The sequence below is a fragment of the Macrobrachium nipponense genome, chromosome 6, assembly GCF_015104395.2.
Source record: "Macrobrachium nipponense isolate FS-2020 chromosome 6, ASM1510439v2, whole genome shotgun sequence".
NCBI classification, from domain to species: Eukaryota; Metazoa; Arthropoda; class Malacostraca; order Decapoda; family Palaemonidae; genus Macrobrachium; species Macrobrachium nipponense.
Genome location: NC_061108.1, coordinates 22,979,217 through 22,995,970, shown reverse-complemented (window position 1 = coordinate 22,995,970; position 16,754 = coordinate 22,979,217). Strand labels below are relative to the sequence as shown.

Sequence of the window (16,754 nt, the reverse complement as noted above, 5' to 3'; positions counted from 1 at the left end):
AATCTTTCCCCCATGAGATTCTCCGTTCGCACTGAATTCACTGAGATTGTGCAACACAACGCATAAGATAATTTCAACATGGCAAATCAGTGCTTGTCACCGGAATCAACAAACCACTCAAGCTGGTATACTTACGACGCCCAACTTTGAGGCAGTGCGCTGGTACCAACAGAGGTCCTTTATAGGATCTCCCCTGCGTCCTCCTCCTATCTCCTATCCACTACCCACCAGTTGAACTAAAGCGAATAAAAGCCAAAAAAACAGAAAATATGTACTACTACTAAGGGAGAAGAGTGTGACCTCTATTTTTGGGGCGGGGAAGAACTGGGAGGATCTACCATAACCCCCTCCCCGAAAAAAAAGAATACGCATCTGTACGTGCGAGTATTTGTAAATGCATTCAGTCTATCAACGATCAGAAACCTAGCCTTCAAATGTTCAGAGAAAGAGCACAAACAGAGGAAGATGAAGGAGGAGGCTAAGGTCTCCTCCAAGGTGTGTGGTTGGGACTCGACCTCTGCACAACAAATAGTGAAAGATGAAGGAGGCTGAGGTCTGCTCATCAGTAGAGCTACTTGCAACGAAGTAGTAGTGGTACCAGCGTAAGCTGATGGTCGAAGGAAGGAAGGAAGGAGGAGGAGAAGAGGAAGGAGGAGAAGAAGACATGCAACTATATTAATATCATCATCTTCAACACCAACAAAGAAAATAAGATGAGCTGTGGCCTAGGAGGAGGAGGAGGCTCTTCTGCCCTTGAAGCTCCACCAGCTTTGAAAGGGAAAAGGGGCGGAGCGGAGTAGGAGGAGGAGGAGGAGGACGTGCAATCATAATAATATCATCTTCAACACAAACAAAAGATGAGCTGTGGACTGGGAGAAGGCTCTTCTTCTGCTGCCGTCCTTGAAGCTCCACCAGCTCTGAAAAGGAAAAGGGGCAGTGAGGAGGATGAGGGGGACGTGCAATCATAATAATATCGTCATCTTCAACACCAACAAAAGATAAGATGAGCTGTGGACTGGCAGAAGGAGGAGGCTCTTCTGTCCTTGAAGCTCGACCAGCTCTGAAAGGAAAATGAGAGGAATGTGGAAAAAAAATATGTCTATATTCATCCGTACACAAAGTCAAGGTCTAAAGTATTCTTTAAACCTTGACACAGAGTGTTCATCAATGTGACTTAAATACACAAAGTCGATCCATATAACCAGATGAAGACTGTCCATAGATCACACTGAGCAGAGACAACTTTTCTCGTTTCCCGAACCTGACCATTGTAGAACAACCGATTCTGTGACACAACATGAGACTAATATGGCAACACTGCTGAGAGAGAGAGAGAGAGAGAGAGCTGAGATGAGAGAGAGAGAGAGAGAGAGAATATTGTAAACTCATCTGTACAAAGATATGACAAAACACAAGAAACCAACCATATATATTATATATATATATATATATATATATATATATATATATATATATATATATTAATATATATATATATATATATATATATATATATAAGTGAAAAACCACAGAAAATGATAGTCGGAAATCCAAGCACTTTTGTCTTTACTAAGACATTGTCAAGGAACGAATGAAATACAATTGGAGAGAAAGGTCTCAGGTACATACAATAAGAGCAAGGAATACCGAATGGATAAATTTTTTTCAAATAGGGTAAAAATTGAAAAGAGATAATCCAGGATTATCGGATAATCACACGGTCACAAACCTAAACATAGATTTAACCCTAACTGGAAACTACAAGTATCCGTACAGTCCAATACATGTAAAAACTGAATATATTAATTTTGTTGCTTATATTTATCTAAAACTTTTGTCATTATGAAGGCATCAAGTTTAGATAAACCCAGACTTAAATTTAGAACATTTCCATTGTTTGACTGGATGAAACAAGATTCAATGATATTCCTTTTAACTGTGTCATTACATGGGATTAAGGCTCTTGCTTGACTCCAGTTAATAGGATGATCTAAATCTCTCATATGTACGAATAATGCATTCGATATTTGCCCAGTTTTCAAATAATATTAGTGCTGTTTGAGACTTTGTGAAAGAGATTACCGGTCTGTCCGAAATAGACTTAGGGTTAAATCTGTTTAGGTTTGTGACCGTGTGATATCCGATAATCCTGGATTATCTCTTGAATTTTTACAGTTTTGACAATTAACCATCTGGTATTCTTTATCTTGTTGTGCACCTGAGACCTTTCTCTCCAACTGTATTTCATTCATTCCTTAACAATGTCTTAGTAAAGACAAAAGCGCTTGGATTTCCGACAATCATATTCCTGTGGTATTCGCTCATTTAATGTGCAATGATTAATTAATGAAAATAAATTAATGAAAATAACTAAGTCAATTAAATTGTGAATGCAAGTGAAAATACAGAAAAATGTGGAAAATACCAAAATTGCAAAAAGTATTAATCACACGAAAACTAAAATAAAAACACACTTCAATAACAAAATGGACAAATGTACAAAAATAAACACTTCAATAAGAAAATGAATAAATGCATAAAACAACAAACACAAAAATTTGCAATGTGTAAAAACGTAAATAGTTTCTCTCAAACCACTGTAACCATCAGTTATTAGTTTTTTACCTGCCACTGTTTACTATAGTTATTAGTTGCAACTAATAAAAATATAACACACTTTACCTCGGTATGCCAACTTCTTTCTTTCTTTTGCTGCAGCCTGTTTCACACTTTCACAAAACCAGGCGCCATTACACAACAAAGTTTGTTCAGATTCCAAAAAAACACTAAATAACACTAAATAAACTCTAAGAAATATCAAATCTGAAATTCACAAGTTACGAGTGACCATTCAATAAGTACGAAATTGTTACGTTACTTTAAAATCAAAAGTGCTATGCGATGGAGAGAGAGAGAGAGATGTGATCGCTTTTAGTATCTAAGCCCGAATGAAATCTTTCATTTCGCACAAGAGCTGGGCAGTGGAGACAACACAAAACATTTTGGGCAATAATTCTTTCTAGAAGCTTTGAAATCTTACGCAATTTTACATACAAAATATGAAACATGCACATGGCTCTCGGCAAAGACGCACGCGTACGAGACCAGTCTGTTCAACAAACACGTACCCGATCAAAACGGAGGTTGAGCGAAAATTAAGACTGACATGTTTTGATAACAACACGAAGACTCGAGCTCCCTTAATCTCGAGGAGATAAAAAGTTACTGAAACAATTCTAGCTTGAACGAACACACACAAAGAAATATCTCTCTTTCTACTTCTATGTTTATATTCTTTTTAAAATATGTTATGCGAAATCTGAACAGACATTTAAAACATCCTTTCTCTATGCTATCTAGGAATCTGAAAAAATGTTGCTAAAATCTTATACACAATATTTTATACAGTCAAAGAGGGGATATATGCATTTTGAAAGTAGCAATATATGATAATAATAATAATAACTAATAATAATAATAATAATAATATATATATATATATAATATATATATATATAGATATATATATATATATATATTATATATATATATGTGTATATATAATAATATATATATATATATTATATAAATATATATGATATATATATATATATATATATATATATATATATATATTATATATACCTATATATATATATATATATATATATATATATATATATATATATATATATATATATATATATATATATATATTCCTCCGCATCAAGAAGCAATAATGTATACACATTAAATGTATGACTGGTAATGTTTTCATAAATACAGGTTTGCTCATTCGTGACCATTATTAGAAATAATTAAAAACTTTTCTCTAATTATTGTTGCTGGATAAAACAAACGTCACCCATGCATCTAATGTCTAGGCCCGTCCCTTACGACGCTCCTGATTGGCTGCTGTTGATAAGCCAATCACAGGACTGGAGACTCTCCTCAGTCTCTCTCGAGAGTTCACGTAGGCAGGATGTAGTATGTTCCACCTCTACCGCGGGATATACGTCGTTCAAAAGTATCCCTCAGGAGAGATGGAACACACTACATCTAGCCTACGTGAACTTTCGAGAGAAACTGAGGAGAGTTTCCAACCCTGTGATTGGCTTATCAACAGCAGCCAATCAGGCGCGTCGTAAGGGATGGGCCTAGACATCAGATGCGCGGGTGATATTTGTTTTATCCAGCAACAATAATTAGAGAAAAGTTTTTAATTATTTCTAATAATGGTCACATACGAGCAAACCTGTATTTGAAACATTACTAGTCATACATTAATGTGTATACATTATTGCTTCTTGATGCAGGAATATATATATATATATATATATATATATATATATATATATATATATATATATATATATATATATATATATATATATATATATTATATATATATATATATATATACATATATATATATATATATAGATATATATATATATATATATATATATATATATATATATATGTCTATATGTATAATATATACATATATATACATATATATATATATATATATATATATATATATATATATATATGTATATATATAGTATATATATACATATTGTTATGAACCACTGTTGGGTTAATCAGGTTCTTTAAAAAATAAGTATGAAAAAATAAATGAAAAAAAATTTATCAGGACTGAAAATCTGGCAGCAATTGAGACAGTCAAAGGAGGACGAAACAAGTAATACGAAACAGAGACCTTAAGACTAATTTATTATATATAAAATGTACAATTGTTTGAATTAAATATTTACATAAAGGCACCCCAGTGGCAAAGCAAAAAACCATTAGCAAAAAATAACCACATTTAATCTGAATATTATCATGAAAAGGCAAATATCAAAAAGGCAAATATCGAACAATCAGTATAACAATCATAACAAAATGAATGAGTCAGTACATCAAATAACCAAAAATAAAAGTTCCATGTAAGTATGGGGAAAAATAATTACTTTACATACAGGATCTGTATAATGCAATCACAATTAATACAGTAACCTTAATACGAGCAGTTAGCAAATAGTTAGCAAGAAAACATACGGTTACAACTATAGAAACAAATTAATGAATGGACATAAAAATCAAAAGCAAAAGAGGGTTAACAAATTATGCCATAAATACACAGTTTCAATTTCATAATTACCTTAAGCATTAATATCAAACACTGGGGAAAACCTAAGGCACTAAAGCCTTATGCATTAAATGCTACAGGACACTCAACACCCAGGAAACCGTGGCAACTTGCAGAGATAACACCCGAGGACCCACTAAGAATACCTCCTGAAGAAATTCACCCAGCCGAAGCTGTACACACAACACAGACGAAGCTGCCCTTCAGGAGAACACAGACGAAGCTGTACACACAACGCAGACGAAACTGCCCTTCATGAGAACAGACGAAGCTGCAACGCTGAAGCCGTGCTCCTCAACATAACGCAGACGAAGCTGCTAACCCAGACAAAACTGGCTCTGCCGAACATCTTTATGCTCATCCTTAACCCTGCAGGTCCTGAATCTTAACCAAATAGCCATTAAGGACTCCAACCGTGACTGCAAGGAACCCCCATGCTGCTTACAACCTGCTCAGTCTCTGTACCTTACTGACTGAAGCAGTCAGACACGGCTGTCGGACGTTACCTTACCTCCACCTCTTCTACTTATCAACAAGAGGTGAAAACGAACCCTCACGGGGAAACAACCCGAAACAACCGTTTCGATCGTCCGAGACAAGAAAACAATACAAGAGGGTGCTTAACACCCTTACAATATATATATATATATATATATATATATATATATATATATATATATGACTGGTAAAAATGTTCTGTAACAACAGAATTCCATCTAATAAAAGGAGCCCATAAAAACACCAAAATATATAGAGGAAAAGTACTATATTTCAGAGACTTGTGTCTCTATCTTCAGGGTATATGAATGAGAAAAGTTTACAGAAAAGGTGCTATTTATACCAAGAGATCCGTCCACAAGTAAGCCAATTTAGGTCTCCCCCGCTGATAATCTTCCTTTAATCTTCTTAAGCGTTGGTTGAATAAAACTTCGTCGACAACATCCGAAATCGACGCGCCTTTTGAGATGTTCATTAACCTGCTTCTCTTTTATTAAGGCCGATTCCATCATTTGACTCTTGTACCGGGCAGCAACTGCTGGTACAAGAGTCAAGTGTTTTTATTTATGGGCTCCTTTATATATATATATATATATATATATATATATATATATATATATATATATATATATATTATATATATATATATATATATGGTTGGTTTCTTGTCATTGCCATATCTTTGTACAGATGACAAAATCTATTTCTAGTTACAAATAGTGAAATCCTTTGAACTGACAATTGTCATAAACACAAATTCATACTAAAATCATAAAGTTGGCAAACCAGTATCTCCAAAAGTCCCAACTGGCAACATAAAAAATAACTGGGAAAAGAAGAATTCGAAGAAATAACTAAAAAAACAAAAAAACATCATGTTTGGCTCCTCAATGCTGTTTACGGCCAACTTTAACCTAAAGAAAACAAAAATAAAAACTACTGAGGTTAGAGGGCTGCAGATTGCTATGTTTTATGACTGGAGGCTGGGTGATCAACATACCAATTTGTCGCCCTCTAGCCTCAGCAGTTTTGAATGTCTGAGGGCGGACGGAAAAAGTTTGGTCGGACAGACAAGGTCGTCTCAATAGTTGTCTTTGACAGACAACTAGAAGAAAAGCGAGACTTGACGCTCTCCCTTGATCCAGATTAGAGAGGGGAGCTGTAGTATTATGAATCCAGCTATAGTAGTATCTGTTTTCTGGTCAACTAACTGATTACCAGAGGCTCTAAAAACTTTGGAATTCAGAGGGAAGTGGCTGAAAGCGACTCAAATGACACATCAGATTTGACGTCATTCAATCAACCATGACTCAGAAATCAGAGTCAGGTGAGTGACTAACAGTCATGCAAGTCTGCAGGATGGTATAGAAACAACTGAATATCATGAAGTCTCAGATTTAAAGACGACCAAATAATAAGAGATTCACGAGAAGTGTTCAACTGGACATTACAAAGAACAGTGAAATTGCGACTTGAAAAGGGTTACATGATCAATAACCCTTACTATACAAAAACCCCTGGAGGCATTTGCAAGCCGGAATAATAAGTCCGTTAGGGCCAAAAAGTCCCCCAAGCGCTGGGACCTTTGAGGTCATTCAGTGGTGAAACTGAAATCGAGGGTGAAAAGGTAGGAAAGGTGTAGCAGGAGGAAACCCTCAAAGCAGTTTCACCATGACCATGAATCAATTGTTAGGAGAGAGTTTGGGGAAGTACGATGGAAGAAAGATACTATGAACCGAGGCAAAGTAAACGGAATAATGACGAGAGCAAATCATCATCAAGAGTCCAAAGCAGCGGTTCCAGAACTAGTAACCTGAATGATCTAAGGCCGTGGACGGGTCGTCGTTAATGTTAGCGACAGGGCAATTGAGACCTTTAGTCTTGTTTATTATTCTGAGCTTCTCTCTCTCTCTCTCTCTCTCTCTCTCTCTGTCGACACAAATTTAAAGGAAATCCACAACAAGAAAGCACATATCCACACTCACTTCTATATGACACAGCCACACCTTCAACCATATTATCCACACTCTGTGTGTGTGTGTGTGTGTGTGTGTGTGTGTGTGTATTATATATAATACAAACAGGATGGAGAAAAGCCAGCGTAGCATCATATATTTATTTTCCAAATTTTCGAGACTTTGGGTCTCTACAAATTAAAAAAAATACTCAGTATTAATATTAATAAAAATGGAACAACAACGTTCTCTGGTTTGGAAGGGAGGACGTCAACTATGCTATAAATAGAACTATGGAAGAAGTCTGACCATTTATGAATTTTAGATACCACTAAATTTGTTGAAATAGGTGTTCCAACATATCAACCTATATTTAAGGTGGAGGATAAAATCAATAGATTACTCAAAAGTCTCAAAGATCAGAACATTATAACGAAAGGCACTTATCAAGAATTATATTGTTCAGGTCCATCCTATGGTGTGCTATATGGACTTCCTAAAATTCATAAAGATGGTGTTCCTTTACGACCAATTTTGGCGGCATACAATACCCCAAATTACCAGATAGCAAAATTCTTGGTACCGTTGCTACAGCCATTTGCAAATAATGAATATGTTTTACTCAATTCTGCTAACCTTGTACCTGATATTCTACCACAGGATGTTGACTTATATATGGTGAGTTTGGATGTCGCATCTCTTTTTACATCCAAACTCAGGCGACGGTTGACACCATTTTAGATGGTTTTAATAAGGATAATTTTAAGAAACTTCTAGAAATTGCAGTGCAGGACACTCACTTTATTTTTAACAATAAAAATTTTAAACAAGTTGATGGTGTTTCGATGGGGTGGGGTCGCCACTTGGCCCAGTTATGGCAAAGCTTTTATGTGCTCTTTCGAGGAACAGATGCTGGATGGGTGTCCCTTATCATATCGCCCTCTATTTTGTAAGCGATATGTGGATGACACTATTGCTCTATTTAGGTCCCGAGAAGCGGCCGAAGCTTTCTTGGAATATATCAATGGCCTACATCCTAATATACATTTCTCAATTGAGCATGAACAAGACAACCAACTTGCTTTTATAGATGTTTTGATTACTAGGACAGAACATGGTTTTAATACGAGCATCTTTAGAAAAACGACGTTCGCAGGTCAAGGTACTAACTTCTAAAGCAGTTGTTCCCTAACATTTAAATTAAATAGTATTTCCACCCTATTACACCGTGCATATACGTTATCTTCCAGCTGGCATAACTTCCATAGCGAAATCCAGTTTTTACTCCAGTTTTTTTTTAAATTAATTCGTATCCTCCAGCCTTATTCTTTAAATATGTTAATAACTTTTTAAATGATAAATTTCAACCATGTCAACTTGTACCGAACATGGCTAAATTATCAATGTATGCCTCTATACCTATCATTCAGTCCAACGCATTTAAGGTGCAAATGCACAAAATCATTCAGAAAACTTTTCAGGCTGTGAATCTCAAGTTAATAGCTAAAATTCCTAAAACACTGGGTTCTTTGTTCGCCCACAAAGATAAACTTCCGGCTTTGATGCGATCTTTGGTGTTTACTCCCCCGAAATGTAAAATCAAGAAATACGAGGGAGCCACCAAAAGATTGCTCAAAGTCAGAATCGATTCTCATCTCGGAGTCAGTCACCGTACGAGATGTACTTTGAAAACGAAAGAATTCTTTAACATACGAGAACATTGTAATAAATGTAAAACATAATTTTCATATAAGAATTTTCGCATTGTCACCCAAGCGCCCAATGACTATTCTCTCTTTGTTTTGGAGTTGTTAACAATCAAACAGTTTGTGCCCCCATTAAATGGTCAGACTTCTTCCACAGAGAACGTCACTCAGTTTTTTAAATCCATAAAGATAGGTACTAACTTAAGCATTCTTCACTTTTTTTATTTATTTGTTTTTTTTATTATTTTGTTTAGTTCATTTTTTAAATTATTATAGTTAACTTTATGTTGTTTCATTTCTATTAATATTAATACTGAGTCTTTTTTTTAATTTGTATGTGTTGTATATTTTGAAGCCCTGATGATGAGACCCAAAGTCTCGAAAATTTGGATATGTATATGATGCTACGCTGGCTTTTCTCAATCCTGTTTGTATTGAATCTACGGCATTCCAGATGCCCCAACCTTCCTGCATATTGTATATAAAATATGGCATTTCCATCAAAGTAGTCTGTAGTGAGCGAAGAACCCATATGGAAGGAGAGATGTCTTCCTTTCAAAACTTAAAAAAAGATAAATCAGGGGAAAGTTACAATTCCTCCACTACAACAATCGAGGGTATTTCAATTGCAAACAATTACAGGTTCTGTGGGGCCAAATTTAACAAAACATCATATTGTTGGACACACTCTTGGTGAAGGACTTTTGACACTAGGATTCAACACTGTACAATTTACCAGGATGCATAAAACTATATAAGCTTTTTGTCATGTGTCAGACAAACAATTCCCTCCGCAGGTCTGGGCACCTTCCGGATGCAGCCTACAAGGATGATGCTGCTGCTGCTGCGGCTGCAGCTGCGGCTGTGAAGAAGTTCCAGATACGTGCGCATGCAGACAGCAGGTTTCTTGTTGGAGTTGATAACATTGCAAATTCATGGTTGCACCTCCATGGGAAGAAGATCTTGGGGCATTCTTATTAGTGGATCATCCAGCAGTTAGGTTGGGTTAGGTAAGGTAACGTGGAACAGGTTAGGGCAGGCTCAGTAACTTAGATCAGGTGCCGAACACATACCGGAAAAATTAGATTTTATGTCACGCTTCATTTTAGAATTCAATGTTCATAAATAGTTATGGAGATACTCGGAAAAACCGTTGCTAACATAGATGCTATAGATGAAAATGGTCGCACGGCATTACACAGAGCTGTTGAATCTAACGATGTTAGTGTAGTTCAGGAACTCATTGAGAGTGGGGCTACAATAGATGTTCATGATAATCAACAATGCACTCCTTTGGATCTTGCAACATCTTTGGGATATATTCCGATAATGAAAACTCTTATTCAGGCAAATGCAGATATGCATAATAATCATACTTTTGGCAATATAGGTGCTCATGATGCAGCAATCGATGGGGAACGTGATGTCATCACAGTTCTGTTAGAGTCAGGGTTTGATGTAAACTGCAAAAATAAAAACGGAAGTACAATGCTTCATTTAGCAGCTGGGAATGGGCACAGAGAATTAGTGCAACTTTTGATCAGTAAAGGGGCAAATGTCAATGATAAAAGCAACAAAGGTGGCACAGCATTACATTACGCTGTTGAATCTAACGATGTTAGTGTAGTTCAGGAACTAATTGAGAGTGGGGCTACAGTAGATGTTCATGACAGTAGACAATTCACTCCTTTGCAACATGCAACATCTTTGGGATATATTCCTATAATGAAAACTCTTATTCAAGCAAATGCAGATATGCATAATATCCATACTTGTGGCAATATGGGTGCTCATGTGGCAGCATTGGGTGGGAAATGTGATGTCATCACAATTCTTTTAGAGTCGGGGTTTGATGTAAACTGCAAAAATAAAAAAGGAAATACAATGCTTCATTGCGCGGCTTTAAAAGGTCACAGAGAATTAGTGCAACTCTTGATCAGTAAAGGGGCAAATGTCAATGACAAAGGCAACATGGGTCGCACACCAATACACAGAGCTGTTGAATCTAATGATGTTAGCATAGTTCAGGAACTCATTGAGAGTGGGGCTACAGTAGATGTTCATGACACTCAACAATGCACTCCTTTGCATCTTGCAGCATATTGGGGATATATTCCAATAATGAAAACTCTTATTCAAGCACATACTGATATTTATAGTACTGACATATGTGGCGAAATGGTTGCTCATGTTGCAACTAAATACGGGAAAAAAGATGCTTTAGAGTATCTTTTAGGATTAGGCTTTGATGTAAAATGCAAAACCAAAAAAGGAAACACAATGCTTAATTTAGCCGCTTCGAAAGGTCACAGAGAATTAGTGCAACTCTTGATCAGCAAAGGAGCAAATATAAATGACCAAGGCTGTTTTGGTTACACAGCATTACATTCAGCTGTTCAGTCTAACCATGTTAGTTTAGTTCAATACCTCATTGAGCTTGGAGCTGAGGTAGATGCTGAAAACTGTGTGCTTCAAACTCCTTTGCATATTGCAGCAATGATGGGGCATATGCCCCCACTGAAAACACTTATTCAAGAAAATGCTTATATTTATAGAAACGATATGTGGGCTAGTACATGTGCTCATGATGCTGCCCTTAAAGGGAGATGTGATGTTATAGAGAATATGATAAGGTCGGGATTAAATGTAAACTACCCAACCAAAATGGGAATTACATTGCTTCAATTAGCGGCTTATAAAGGTCACCTTGAATTGGTGAAACTCTTAATCAGTAAAGGGGCAACTGTGAATGACAATGACAAATATGGTTATACGGCATTAGATGCAGCTGAAGAATCAAACAATGAGAGTATAGTTCAATACCTCACCAAATCTGGGGCTACAGCAGATGATCATGAGAATAAACCACCCGCTAAGCATCTTGCGGCATTAACAGGAGACTTTGTAGTATTGCAATCACTCAAACAGGATAATACTGATATATATAATTTAGCAAATTATGGAGATATGGGATCTCATGCAGCAACTATTCACGGGATATATAAGACAATTGAGTTTATGTTAGAGTCTGGGATTGATGTAAACTGCAAAACTAAAGAAGGAGATACAATGCTTCATTTAGCAGCTTGGAAAGGTCATAGAGAATTAGTGAAACTCTTGATCAGTAAAGGGTGGGGCAAATGTCAATGACAAAAACAGCAATGGCGGGGTCGCACGCCATTACATGCAGCCGTTGCATCTAAACAAAAAATAATTTAGTTCAGGAACTCATTGAGAGTGGGGCTAGAGTAGATGTTCATGACAATGAACAATGCACTCCTATGTATCTTGCAACATATTATGGATATATGCCGATAATGAAAACTCTTGTTCAAGCAAAAGCTGATATATACTATGAAAATGAAAGTTATAAAGATATGGGTGATCATAATGCAGCATTGGGTGGGAAATGTGATGTCATCACAGATCTGTTAGAGTCGGGGTTTGATGTAAACTGCAAAACTAAAGAAGGAGATACAATGCTTCATTTAGCAGCTTGGAAAGGTCACAGAGAATTAGTGCAACTCCTGATCAGTAAAGGGGCAAATATCAATGACAAAAACAACAATGGTTGGACAGCATTACATGCAGCCATTGCATCTAACAAAGTTAGTTTAGTTCAGGAACTCATTGAGAGTGGGGCTACAGTAGATGTTCATGACAACCAACAATTCACTCCTTTGCATCTTGCAACATCTTGGGGATATATTCAGATAATGAAAACTCTTATTCAAGCAAATGCAGATATGCATGATGTTCATACTTGTGGCAATGTAGGTGCTCATCATGCAGCAATCGATGGGGAACGTGATGTCATCACAGTTCTGTTAGAGTCAGGGTTTGATGTAAACTGCAAAAATAAAGAAGGAAGTACAATGCTTCATATAGCAGCTGGGAATGGACACAGAGAATTAGTGCAACTCTTGATCAGTAAAGGGGCAAATATCAATGACAATGGCAACAAAGGTGGCACAGCATTACATTACGCTGTTCAATCTAACAATGTTAGCATAGTTCAGGAACTCATTGAGAGTGGGGCTACAGTAGATGTTCATAACAATCAACAATTCACTCCTTTGCATCTTGCAACACTTAGGGGATATATTCCTATAATGAAAACTCTTATTCAAGCAAATTCAGATATACATAATATTCATACATGTGGCAATATGAGTGCTCATGATGCAGCATTGCGTGGAATATGTGATGTCATCACAGTTCTGTTAGAGTCGGGGTTTGATGTAAACTGCAAAAATAAAAAAGGAAATACAATGCTTCATTTAGCGGCTTTAAAAGGTCACAGAGAATTAGTGCAACTCTTGATCAGTAAAGGGGCAAATGTCAATGACAAAGGCAACATGGGTCGCTCACCAATACACAGAGCTGTTGAATCTAACGATGTTAGCATAGTTCAGGAACTCATTGAGAGTGGGGCTACAATAAATGTTCATGATAATCAACAATGTACTCCTTTGGATCTTGCAACATCTTTGGGATATATTCCGATAATGAAAACTCTTATTCAAGCAAATGCGGATATGTATAATAATCATACTTTTGGCAATATAGGTGCTCATGATGCAGCAATCGATGGGAAACGTGATGCCATCACAGTTCTGTTAGAGTCAGGGTTTGATGTAAACTGCAAAAATAAAAACGGAAGTACAATGCTTCATTTAGCAGCTGGGAATGGGCACAGAGAATTAGTGCAACTTTTGATCAGTAAAGGGTCAAATGTCAATGATAAAAGCAACAAAGGTGGCACAGCATTACATTACGCTGTTGAATCTAACGATGTTAGTGTAGTTCAGGAACTCATTGAGAGTGGGGCTACAGTAGATGTTCATGACAGTAGACAATTCACTCCTTTGCAACATGCAACATCTTTGGGATATATTCCTATAATGAAAACACTTATTCAAGCAAATGCAGATATGCATAATATCCATACTTGTGGTAATATGGGTGCTCATGTGGCAGCATTGGGTGGGAAATGTGATGTCATCACAATTCTTTTAGAGTCGGGGTTTGATGTAAACTGCAAAAATAAAAAAGGAAATACAATGCTTCATTTAGCGGCTTTAAAAGGTCACAGAGAATTAGTGCAACTCTTGATCAGTAAAGGGGCAAATGTCAATGACAAAGGCAACATGGGTCGCTCACCAATACACAGAGCTGTTGAATCTAACGATGTTAGCATAGTTCAGGAACTCATTGAGAGTGGGGCTACAATAAATGTTCATGATAATCAACAATGTACTCCTTTGGATCTTGCAACATCTTTGGGATATATTCCGATAATGAAAACTCTTATTCAAGCAAATGCGGATATGCATAATAATCATACTTTTGGCAATATAGGTGCTCATGATGCAGCAATCGATGGGGAACGTGATGCCATCACAGTTCTGTTAGAGTCAGGGTTTGATGTAAACTGCAAAAATAAAAACGGAAGTACAATGCTTCATTTAGCAGCTGGGAATGGGCACAGAGAATTAGTGCAACTCTTGATCAGTAAAGGGGCAAATATCAATGACAAATGCAACAAAGGTGGCACAGCATTACATTATGCTGTTCAATCTAACAATGTTAGCATAGTTCAGGAACTCATTAAGAGTGGGGCTACAGTAGATGTTCATGAGAATCAACAATTCACTCCTTTGCATCTTGCAACACTTAGGGGATATATTCCTATAATGAAATCTCTTTTCAAGCAAATTCAGATATACATAATATTCATACTTGTGGCAATATGGGTGCTCATGATGCAGCATTGGGTGGGAAATGTGATGTCATCACAGTTTTGTTAGAGTCGGGGTTTGATAAACTGCAAAAATAAAAAAGGAAATACAATGCTTCATTTAGCAGCTCGGAAAGGTCACAGAGAATTAGTGCAACTCTTGATCAGAAAAGAGGCAAATGTCAATGACAAAGGCAACAAGGGTCTCACACCATTACATGACGCTGTTCAATCTAACAATGTTAGTGTAGTTCAGAAACTCATTGAGAGTGGGGCTACAGTAGATGTTCATGACAATCAACAATGTACTCCTTTGCATCTTGCAACATCTTTGGGATATATTCCAATAATGAAAACCCTTATTCAAGAAAATGCAGATATGCATAATACTCATACTTATGGCAATATAGGTGCTCATGATGCAGTAGTGGGTGGGAAATGTGATGTCATCACAGTTCTGTTAGAGTCAGGGTTTGATGTAAACTGCAAAAATAAAGAAGGAAGTACAATGCTTCATTTAGCAGCTGGGAATGGACACAGAGAATTAGTGCAACTCTTGATCAGCAAAGGGGCAAAAGTTAATGACAAAGACAACGAAGGTCGCACACCATTAAATGTAGCTGTTCTTTCAATTCTTAAAAACAATGGTTAGTGTAGGTTTTTTCAGTGGAAACACAAACTCATTTTGGAGAATGGGGGCTACCAGAAGATGTCTTCGGATCAATGAATGACATAGTCACCTTTTCTTTTTGCGACAACAGAAGGAATATAGGAAATAAAATACCCATATATAGGAAACAAGATGCCCACATATAGGAAATAATCTTCCCATTTATAGTAAATAAGATGCCCACTTATAGGAAATAATATGCCCATTTATAGAAAATAAGATACCCATTTATAGGAAATAAGATGCCCATTTATAGGAAATAAAATGCCCATTTATAGTTCATATGATGCCTATTTATAGAAAGTATGAAGTCCATTTGTATTCAATATGATGTCCATTTATAGTAAATATGATATGCATGTGATGTCCATTTATTGAAAATAGATATCCACTGATAGGAAGTAGTTGTCCCTTTACGGGAACTAAGAGGTTCATTGATAGGAAAGACCAGAAGGCAGCAGAAGACAAGGTTATCTATCAACTACAATGCAGAACTTCTTCTGCCACCTGCTGCATCTGCAGGTGTCTCGGGTACGTCACACGCTGCAGGCAGCCTCCCAGCAGCAGCAGCAGCTGCAGCAGCTGTGTCTGTGCTTCTGGTGTTGGCTGCCTCTGCACAAGGAGGCTAAGAGGGCTGCCCATCCGCCAAGAAGAAGCTGGGATCTCTCTCTTTCTCTGGTCCTTCCATAAGTTGCCAGGTGAGTAACAGGAAAGCTCTGCTCTATCCCCGGCAAGGTTATAGTTCTCACACACTATGCATACAATGTCTGTGAACAAATATGCAGAATTGCACGTGCACATCAGCCGGGTTTTGTGTGTTGTAAACGCTTATTGCACATGCACTCTCGCATACGCTGATGCAATACATAACGTGCTATATTTCTGTTAGTGTGCTTCAATATCTGGGCCTCAGAGCACTTCTGCCTACAATATATTTAAAGGTGCCTTCGGTGAACTTCTGCTACCATTATTTCTTTTGCTTGTTTCTGCCTGCAATATATTTAAAGGCGCCTTCGGTGAGTCTCTC

The 16,754-nt window shown here is 36.8% G+C and overlaps 2 protein-coding genes across 2 annotated transcripts; both read left to right on the top strand.

Moving 5' to 3' along the window:
- The first annotated feature begins 10,448 nt into the window (after positions 1 to 10,448).
- On the top strand, positions 10,449 to 12,467 carry LOC135216458 (serine/threonine-protein phosphatase 6 regulatory ankyrin repeat subunit A-like). Its single transcript, XM_064251829.1, has one exon. It carries the CDS (start codon positions 10,449 to 10,451, stop codon positions 12,465 to 12,467), a length of 2,019 nt encoding a protein of 672 aa, XP_064107899.1.
- Positions 12,468 to 12,478: 11 nt separating this feature from the next.
- Positions 12,479 to 15,709, top strand: LOC135216457 (serine/threonine-protein phosphatase 6 regulatory ankyrin repeat subunit A-like). Its single transcript, XM_064251828.1, has 3 exons — positions 12,479 to 12,503; positions 12,537 to 14,933; positions 15,186 to 15,709. Exons 1-3 carry the CDS (start codon positions 12,479 to 12,481, stop codon positions 15,707 to 15,709), a joined length of 2,946 nt encoding a protein of 981 aa, XP_064107898.1.
- Positions 15,710 to 16,754: the final 1,045 nt, after the last annotated feature.

What these genes read in the sequence shown, in the direction of transcription:
- LOC135216458 (XM_064251829.1), top strand. Translation starts at nt 10,449, where the DNA reads ATGGAGATACTCGGAAAAACCGTTGCTAACATAGATGCTATAGATGAA.
- LOC135216457 (XM_064251828.1), top strand. Translation starts at nt 12,479, where the DNA reads ATGGCGGGGTCGCACGCCATTACAT. An exon ending in GGGGTCGCACGCCATTACAT is followed by an intron (nt 12,504 to 12,536) that starts GCAGCCGTTGCA and finishes AAAATAATTTAG; the next exon opens with TTCAGGAACTCATTGAGAGT. An exon ending in AGTTCAGGAACTCATTAAGA is followed by an intron (nt 14,934 to 15,185) that starts GTGGGGCTACAG and finishes TTCATTTAGCAG; the next exon opens with CTCGGAAAGGTCACAGAGAA.